The following is a 9201-nucleotide window of genomic DNA, read 5'->3' as shown; positions in this document are numbered from 1 at the left end:
ATATATATATATGAATTGATTAACTCAATTTTAGAGGCCAAGCAGCCTCACAACCTGCAAGCTAGAGAATTAAAGCTGGTGGCATAATTCAGTCCGGGTCTGAAGGCCTAAAAAATGCATATACCTACACACACACACACACACACACACACAGGTTTATTATAAACAATGACTCACAGGACTATGGAGACTGGGTGAACTGGATACCCATGAAAGCTGCCATGTATCTGTCTGCGTGCCAGCAGGCTTGAGGATGGAATGAGCCAATTTTTAGTCGGAGTTGGAAGGCAAGGAAAGAACTGTGTCCCAGTTGAAGGCATCAGGCCGAAGGAGTTCCTTCTCTATGTTCTTTAGCTAATTGGTTAGTGATGTTGAGGGAAAGGTGAAGCAGCGCAGAGGCGGCCGAGTTGCACTGTGCCCGCTGGCTGAGTTCTCACAGATGGCATGAAGTCAGCAGTGGGGCTGAGGGGGCGTGCCTCCTGGAGAGGCGGCCAGCAGTGCCAGCTTTGAGTTGCTTGTCGGAAAGTGCCCATATGTGTTAGGGGCCATCTGATTGCAGGGAACAGAAACCCATTCAACTTAGCTCTGGTAAAAGGGTTTTCTTAAAAACCATACAGGGGTCCTGATAGGAAATGAAGGACAGTTGGTCACCTGGTATGGAGCTGGACGATTGGCTGCTGGAGTTCCTCCCTCTGCCTGGGGGGAGTCAGCACACCTGTCTGCTCCTCAGCAGCCCAGCTTTGCTTGCACGCTCATGATCTCTCTGCTCCCCTCCGCTCACACCAGACTGGTTTCCACAGTGCCCACTTGGGTTCCTGTCCCGTGAAGCCTTGCAGCTAAGCTCCCCTCAGCTGACTCCGTCTCTGTGTCTCTTATTCAAAACAAGTAGTGTAGCCTGGCAGCAAGTGGTGTCAGGCCTCCGTGGCAGCCGCTGCATCTGTAGCCAGGAGGCAAGTGGGCTCATGAAGTCCAAATAGGCAGCTTGGTCTGTGGCCAGGAACACACTCTCTGGGAAGGGGTGCAGGTAGGTAGGGATGCAGTGACAGTTCCCTGTAGCATTCACGGTCAGCATCCTAGGACTGCGTGGATCTGAGGGTACAGTATCAGTGTTTAGAATGGTACTGACATAGTGCTGCCAGCCTTGACCCATCACATAATTAGGGACATTGAGGACAGTGGTTCTGAAACTCAAGCTCACATTAGAACCCCTAGGCAGTGGTTCTCAACCTTCTGGCCCTTTAAATACAGTTCCTCATGTTGTGACCCAACCATAAAATTATTTTCGTTGCTACTTCATAACTGTCATGTTGCTACTGTGATGAATCGTCATGTAAATATCTGATCTGCAGGATGGTCTTAGGCGACCCCTGTGAAAGGGTCGTTCGACCGCCAAAGGGGTCGTGACCCACAGGTTGAGAACCGCTGCCCTAAAGGGTTTGTTAAAACACCTCCAGAGGTTCTGCTTTCTGTAGGCATGGGGTGGGGCCTGAGAATTTGCTCTTAAATTCCCAGATGATCTGCTACTGGCTCTAAGACCTCACTTTGAGAACCACTGCTTTAGGGGAAAGATTTGTTGGGCAGGGGTGAAGTTCTTTTTGCTGTTGCTTTTTGTGTTTTTCTGTTGTCTGTCACTGAATGAAAGAATTGTACTTTTTTATTAATGAAGGTGATTTTTGCAATGAATTAGCTACAGGGTGGAAGAGCCAGAGACATTAGTGGAACTTCAAAAGAACGAGTGGGACCCAATCCTAGAATGGGCTGAGAAAAGGTAAGGGCTACCGTCTTGACCTCACAATATTTTGTAAGCTTATGTGGAGTAGTTTTGGGCATAGTTTTTTTTTCACAAAAGTGATACCTGTCAGTCAGTCTGTGTTATTTGTACACATTTTTTGAGTGCCCACTATGTGCCAGGCATCCTTGGATTCTATAGTAAAAGGCATAGAGAGTGTATTAAAGGATCAAGTAAAATGTAACAAATATAGTGCTGTGTAAGAACTATGAGGATACAATGTCACTTTTGTGTCTAATGAAATACAACAATATTTACGTACCTGGAGATCTTTGTTACAATACAAAATTGTTAGCTTTTTGTGGCAGTTGAGATTTCTTGTTAATAATTTACAGAAAGCCCTAACTGGTTTGGCTCAGTGGATAGAGCTTTGGCCTGTGGACTCAAGGGTCCCAGGTTCGATTCCGGTCAAGGGCATGTACCTTGGTTGTGGGCACATCCCCAGTAGAGGGTGTGCAGGAGGCAGCTGATCGACGTCTCTCTCTCATCGATGTTTCCAACTCTCTATTCCTCTCCCTTCCTCTCTGTAAAAAATCAATAAAATATATTTTAAAAATAAAAAAATAATTTACAGAAAAACTGGGCCATTTGCTATGTTCCATTGGTACTATTAGAAATTTCAGAATATTTCTAAACCAATGGGAAAAATCAGTGATATGTGAAAGAAAATACGGCTTCTGGTCAAATGGCAGAGTAGGTAAATGTGGTACTTGCATCTTCCCATGACCACATCAAAATTAAAACTAAACTAAAGAACAACCATTGTTGAGAACTACCTGATATTTAGCTGAACAGATGTCCCATAACTAAGGATATACAGAAGAAGCCACATGAGACTGGTAGGAGGTGTGGAGATGCAGAACAGGCAGGTCCCACACCCACGTGTGATGGTTAAAAATCAGGAGGGATATCTCAGCTGTCGAGGTCCCCCCTCAAGAGAGAGGGGTCCCAATCCTACACCATGCTTCCTAGGCCAAGTTCCAGTGCCTGGAAGAGAAGCCCCCATAACCTCTAGCTGTGAAAACCAGCGGGGATTATGGGTGAGTGAGGAAAGGTTGTTGGAGTCCCATGTGTTCCTCTTAAAGGGTCTGTGCACAGACTTATTAGCTCTGAACTCCAGCACTAGGGTAGCAGCTCTGAAAGCAGTTCTCAGTGAGAACTTCAACAGAGCGATAGAAAATATAAAAAAGGACCAGTCAGAAATGAAGAATTACATAACTGAAATGAGGAATACACTAGAAGGAATCAACAGTACAGTAGATGAAGCAGAGGATTGAATCAGCAATTTGAAACATAAGGTAGGAGAAAATACCCAATTAGAACAGCAAAAAGAAAAATGAATACCAAAAAAAATGAGGATAGTTTAAGGGGCTTCTGAGTCAACATCAAACGTACCAACATTCACTTCATGAGGGTGCCAGAAGGAGAAGAGAGAAAGGAATTGAAAACCTGTTTTAAAAAATGACAGTTTCATCTAATTTGGTGAAAGAAAAAGGTACACAAGCCCAGGAAGCACAGAGTCCCAAACAAGATGAATCCAAGGAGACCCACACCAAGACACGATAATTAATATGCCAAAGGTTAAAGACAAAGAATCTTAAAAGCAGCAAGAGAAAAACAGTTACCTACAAGGGAGTTCCCTTAAGACTTTCAGTTGATTTCTCAACAAAACCTTAGCAGGCCTGAAGGGATTGGCATGAAATATTCAAAGTGATGAAAAGCAAGGACCTACAACCAAAATTACCCAGCAAAGCTCTCATTTAGAATTGAAATTCAGGTAAAGAGCTTCCCAGATAAGAAAAAAGCTAAAGGAGTTCATCACCACCAAACCAAAATTACAAGTAATGTTAAAGGATCTTTTTTAAGAAGAAAAAAAATCAAGAATATGAATAATAAAATGGCAATAAATACATATCTATCAACAATTACTTTAAATACAAATGGATTCAGTAATCCAATCAAAAGACAAGAGTGCCTGAGTAGATATGAAAGCAAACTCATATATACGCTATCTACAAGAGACTCACTTCAGATAGAAAGATACATACAGACTGCAGTAAAGGGATGGGAATGTTATTCATGAAAATGGGAACAAAAGCTAGAATAGCAATACTTATACCAGACAAAATAGACTTTAAAAGAAAGTCTACAACAAGAGACAGAGAAAGACCCAGCAATTCTACTTCTGGGTAATTATTTGAAGAAACCCCAAAACATATGCATCTGTATGTTCATTGAAGTATTTACAGTAGCTAATAGACAAATGGATAAAGAAGATACGATACATATATACAGTGAAATATTGGCCATAAAAAAGAACGAAATCTTACCATTTACGACAACATGGATGGACTTACAGGATATGTGCCCAGAGAAAGACACATACCATATGATTTCACTTATATGTGGAATGTAAACAACAAAATAAAACAAACAGACCCAGAAAATTTTGATAGTTGTCAAAGGGTTAGGGGCTTGGAGGCTTGATGAAAAAGATGAAGGGACTAAGAAGCACAAAAAATTGCTCCTTGGCTGGTGTGGTTCAGTGGTTAGAATGTTGGCCCATGCACTGAAGGGTCATGGGTTTGATTCCTGGTCAAGGGTTGCAGGTTCAATCCCCGGGCCCCAGTTGGGGCTTGTGTGATAGGCAACCAATCGATGTGTCTCTCTCACATCCATGTTTCTCTCTCTCTCCTCCCATGCCCCCTCCCTCCTTTTCTCTCTCTCTAAAAAGCAATGGAAAAATATTCTCAGGTGAGGATTTTAAAAAAAAGCTCAAATTGGTAGCTACAAAATAGTCATGGGGATATAAAATTTAGCATAGGGAATATAGTCAATAATTTTGTAAATAGTATGTACGGTGCCAGATGGGTACTAAATGGCGTTTATTCCATTATGTTTTTCCTGTATTTTATGTAGCTATGATTGTTCTTGAAAATGTATCATTTTTGAAGCCGGCTCATGTCCCATACAGAAAACAATGCCTTGTATATAGTAGAGGCTTAGTAAATATTTGATAAAGTGGTTGAATAATATAGGACCTACACAGATATTATTGTAAGGAAAACAATATTTGAAAGAAGTAATTTATGACCTCAATGTGAAAATTGTTTCTTAAAAAGTTTAAAAAGCAGGTAGCCCATGCTTTTGATGGAGATCCTAGGCAAAGAGAATTCCCTGCTGTAACAACTTGCTTACCTGTGCCTCCATTCAGGGTAATTGCTTTTTAAAAAAAATGTATTTTATTTTATTGATTTCAGATAGAGGAAGGGAGAGGGAGAGAGAGACGGAAACATCAATGATGAGAGAGAATTAACTGGCTGCCTCCCAGCGTGCACCCCACTGGGGATTGAGCCCGCAATCCCAGCATGTGCCCTGACTGGGAATCGGACCGTGTCCTCCTGGTTCATGGGTCTGTGCTCAACCCCTGAGCAACACTGCCAGGACAGGGCAGTTTCTTGATCCTCTGGCTTTGCTCATGATAGAAATTACTAGGTCAGGAGGTCACTGACCACTATGGTAGTTGCTCCCAGAATCCCCGAGACTGACTTCTTCACCACTTGCCCTCAAGGGGTGCACACCCGCTTAGCAGTTTAGGGCTTTGCTTCTGGGCAGAGCTGAAGTGCACAGCAACCAAAGCCTTTCCTTTCAGGTATGGCGTGGAGATTGGCTCTTCCACCAGCATAATGGGGCCCAGCATCCCAGCCAGGACTAAGGAGGTGCTCATCAGCCACCTGGCATCTTACAACATGTGGGCCCTACAAGGTATGCAGGCATTTCCTAGGCCTGGGGGTGAGGAGGGATCGGCATGGGTGTCCATAGCTGGAGGGTCACAGGAGCGCGTAGGGGTGGGTCTGATGCTCACTTTTTGCTCAGTCTGAGGGACAGCAGGCTCACACCCTTCCAGGAGAAGGTTGGCTTTCTCTTCATAAGTTCAAGTCTCATCGACCCATCCGTGAACCAGTCACTGGGGCAGGGTGGAATGGTTCCAGTCACGTGCCCACTCCAGGTAGGAGCAGAGGAGGAGGATGGATCTAGAGCCGGTCAAGAAGCCCTGTGCCCTGTGACTTGTCTCCCCACCTCTAGGGTGTAGGGACTCACAGGAGTAGGTCTAGCAACTGCTCTGTTTCCGGGTGGAGGTGTTCTGGATCCTGACTTGGCTTGTGTCCCTGAAGGGATTGAGTTCGTCGTGACCCAACTCAAGTCTGTGATGCTGACCTTGGGCCTGATGGACCTGCGCCTGACAGTGGAGCAGGCCGTGCTGCTGTCACGCCTGGAGGAGGAGTACCAGGTGAGGTTTGCAGCGGCCCAGAGGCGAGCACCTCAAGTCCCCGCCTCCCCCCTCAGATTCAGACTACCTGGGGGACCGGGGGTAGCTAACCCATCTATTTTATTACTTCTGTGTAAATAACAAACTGCAACAGGTGGTGATAAAATCACGGTGAGTACTACCACTGCTTCCCAGCATCGTGCTCAGCTCTCCCTCATTGCCTTACCTCCTCCTCTGAACAACCTGGTCAGGTGGGGGCTGCTGTTATGCCCATTTACACAGGAGGAAACCAAGGCACAGGTCAGTCCCTCAGAAAATGCTGGAGCCAGGTGACTCCAGGTCCAGGCCTTCACCCCCCACCCTGCAGGTGGCAAATCAAGATTGCTTGGGCCTGGCACACCTGAAAGTGGGCTATTAAAATGGCAGGGAGCCACGTGGTTGCTCTTGGAGACAGCCTTTGTGCCCTGACATCCATACAGGGCGTCTACGTGGCAGGGAGGGCAGCGTGAGCTGCTACTGTGCACGGTGCTGATGTAGTGACGTAGAATTAGGGTCTGTTCTGCTGTCATTTGCTTTTTAATTTTTTTTTTTTTCCAGAAAGGTAGGGAGAGGGAGAGAGGGAGAGAAACGTTGATGAGAAAGCAAAACATGGATTGGCTGCCTCCTGTACACCCCCTACTGAGGACTGAGCCCACAACTTGGACATGTGCCCCGACTAGGAATCGAACCAGCAACCCCTCGGTGCCCAGGAGGACGCTCAACCAACTGAGTCACACTGGCCAAGGCTGAATTGTTTTCTTAAATTCTCACCCAAGGACATGTGTACTGATTTTAGAGGAGGCGGGAGGAGAAAGATGTGACATCGATGTGACAGAGAACATCAGTTGGTTGCCTTCCCTACGTGTCCTGACCAGGGATCGAACCTGATATACTGCCGTGCACAGGATGATGCTCTAACCATTGGACACACCGGCCAGAGCAGGGCTTGCATTTGTTTAACTGAGAATTATGACAGTCTTTGCAACCTTTGCTATTGTTATTTCTCCAGCTTCCTAAAGTTAATTGCTATTACAAATTGGTTCCTAGCATGATGAAACCCTCTTATAATGGCAGTATTGCTCAAGTCCTTCTAGTCACCTCTTCAGAAAAATGCCTGGGAAAACTGGGTCTGTATCACAAAAGAGGATAGCTATTCTCTGAGTGTTAGAAGCACTTATGGGGTAGAGAGGCAACCTGTGAGGGTGTGAGGCTGGGGGGGCTCAGAGAGAGAGGAAGCCAGGAAACCTGGTTCTGGTCTGGGCTCTGCTTTTGACTGTGGGACCCAAGCCAGGCCGTTGTTTCCTGAACTTCACATTTGATCTGCCACAAAATGGGAGCGACCTGGATTGTGCGCGCTCTGAAAGGAGAGTGTGCTCTTCAGGTGGCTAATCACACTTGTCCAGGTGAGACGAGGAGCCCGGAAGTGCCAAGGGCTGCTGTGGCCGGGCTGACTCTTCTCCGAGAAGGTGGGCGGCTGGGCCAGGCTTCCTGGGCCCGGGCCAGGGAGGAGTCAGCAGGGCGGAGTGCAGCTCTACTGACATCTGGATAGCCACACTGTCTGGGGTTTCTCCTGTAGCTTAGAGTCTGGAGAGAGGTCTACAGCCCTGCCCTAGGAGTCACAGATGAAATGACAGTGTGGCCTTGGTTGATGTTTTTCATCCCACTTGCGTGGGGGCCACGTGCAGCCCAGCTGGTGAGGCAGCGCAGGGGAGCGTGGCATAGGTTGCCTGCGCCAGCCTCTGTGGGAAGATGTGAGAGAGGGGGGCACACAGGTGGGCCTCAGGGAAGATGCATGTGGTTTCGGTGCCTGCAGGCCCTCGGCCTGGATTTACCCTCCTAGACCATCCACACCCTGTGGAAGGCGGCGCCTGCTCTGGCCACCGGTGTGTGCCTCCCCGGCCTCCGCACCAGGTGTGTTGCCTGTTTGGGCAGGATGGGAGCCTGTGGCCCTCAGTCCAGCGGTAGGGTGGTGTGTGGCTCGGGCTTGCAGCAGCTGGGCACCGAGCTGCTCACTCAACATCTCTTGTCCTTTCCTCAGATCCAGAAGTGGGGCCACGTGGAATGGGCCCATGACTATGAGTTGCGGGAGCTCCGGGCACGCACGGCCGCAGGCACCCTCTTTGTCCACCTCTGCTCCGAGAGCACCACGGTCAAGCACAAGCTCCTGCAGGAGTGAGGCGGGCGGTGCGCATGGCACGCCGGGGACAGAGGCTGCAGAGCCCCGGCTCCCAGGCCTGCGGACACACGGCCCGGCCTCCACACGGTGTCGACTGGGGGCCTGAGACAGTGCGGCGGTCTGGAGGTCAGCTTGAGTCCACCCCAGGGCCCCTGCCCCAGCCAGCGAGGGGACAAGGTGTACGATGGCTTTCTCAACCCTGACTGTATTACACATTTCTCCACCCTGGAAAGATGTTGAGCCCTGTTTTCATTTGTGCCTCCACATACCCTCATCTCCTTGTGATACCTGGGGCTCACCTAGATCCCCAGCAGGTTGGTACCTGCCGCCTGTCGTCACCCCGTCCGCAAACACTCCATGAACTCTGTCTCTGTGGGGCCCTTGACCCTCAGCCCAAAAGCTTTCCCCGGGTGTTTAGTCAAACGATCTTTGGAAAGTGAGTCCTTTTTGGTCTAAGCTGATTGTTTCTACCTGTTCCTACCATTTCAGGAAAAAAGTAATAATGTACTCTTGAAAGTAGAAATGCCCATTATCTCTGGACGAAGATCCCTGGCGGCCTGGGCACATAGCTATCTGCACAGTCCTGGGAGGCGGCGGTGCCGTGTGCCAGGGCCCGGGGCGCGGAAGCTGCAGTCCGGTTTCAGGAGCACCGGCTTGCTGAGTGGCAAAGGGCGTCACTCCCAGTCCCGGGGCCCTGCCACACACCAGGTGCTTCGCCACGCCTCTCAGGCTTGTGCTCAGAGAAGGCACGGTCACGCCCACAGGACACTGAGCTCAGGCTGCAGGGTGATGGACGCCCACCTGTGCTCTTCACCGCCGGAGGGTCCCTGCGGCCCAGCTCAGTCACGCAGCCGCAGCCTCTGCCTTGTGCGGCTGCGCCTCGGCGCTCTGGCTTCCCTCCGCAGCACCCAGAGGAGAGCAGCCTGG

The 9201-nt window shown here is 48.6% G+C and overlaps 1 protein-coding gene across 1 annotated transcript in view; it reads left to right on the top strand.

Moving 5' to 3' along the window:
- The window catches only part of ATPAF2 (ATP synthase mitochondrial F1 complex assembly factor 2), a gene marked incomplete at its 5' end in the record, with an annotated part of 18456 nt that extends 10182 nt beyond the window's left edge, over positions 1–8274 (top strand). The window contains 4 exons of the mRNA XM_015570619.1: positions 1688–1768; positions 5442–5554; positions 5965–6080; positions 8137–8274. Of these exons, the coding sequence (XP_015426105.1) occupies positions 1688–1768; positions 5442–5554; positions 5965–6080; positions 8137–8274 (448 nt within the window). The remainder of the gene's footprint in view (positions 1–1687; positions 1769–5441; positions 5555–5964; positions 6081–8136) is intronic.
- Positions 8275–9201: the final 927 nt, after the last annotated feature.

The sequence above is a fragment of the Myotis davidii genome, unplaced genomic scaffold (assembly GCF_000327345.1).
Source record: "Myotis davidii unplaced genomic scaffold, ASM32734v1 scaffold207, whole genome shotgun sequence".
In the NCBI taxonomy this organism is placed as follows: domain Eukaryota; kingdom Metazoa; phylum Chordata; class Mammalia; order Chiroptera; family Vespertilionidae; genus Myotis; species Myotis davidii.
Note: the sequence above shows the minus strand (reverse complement) of the source record. Positions and strands in the feature narration are given on the sequence as shown.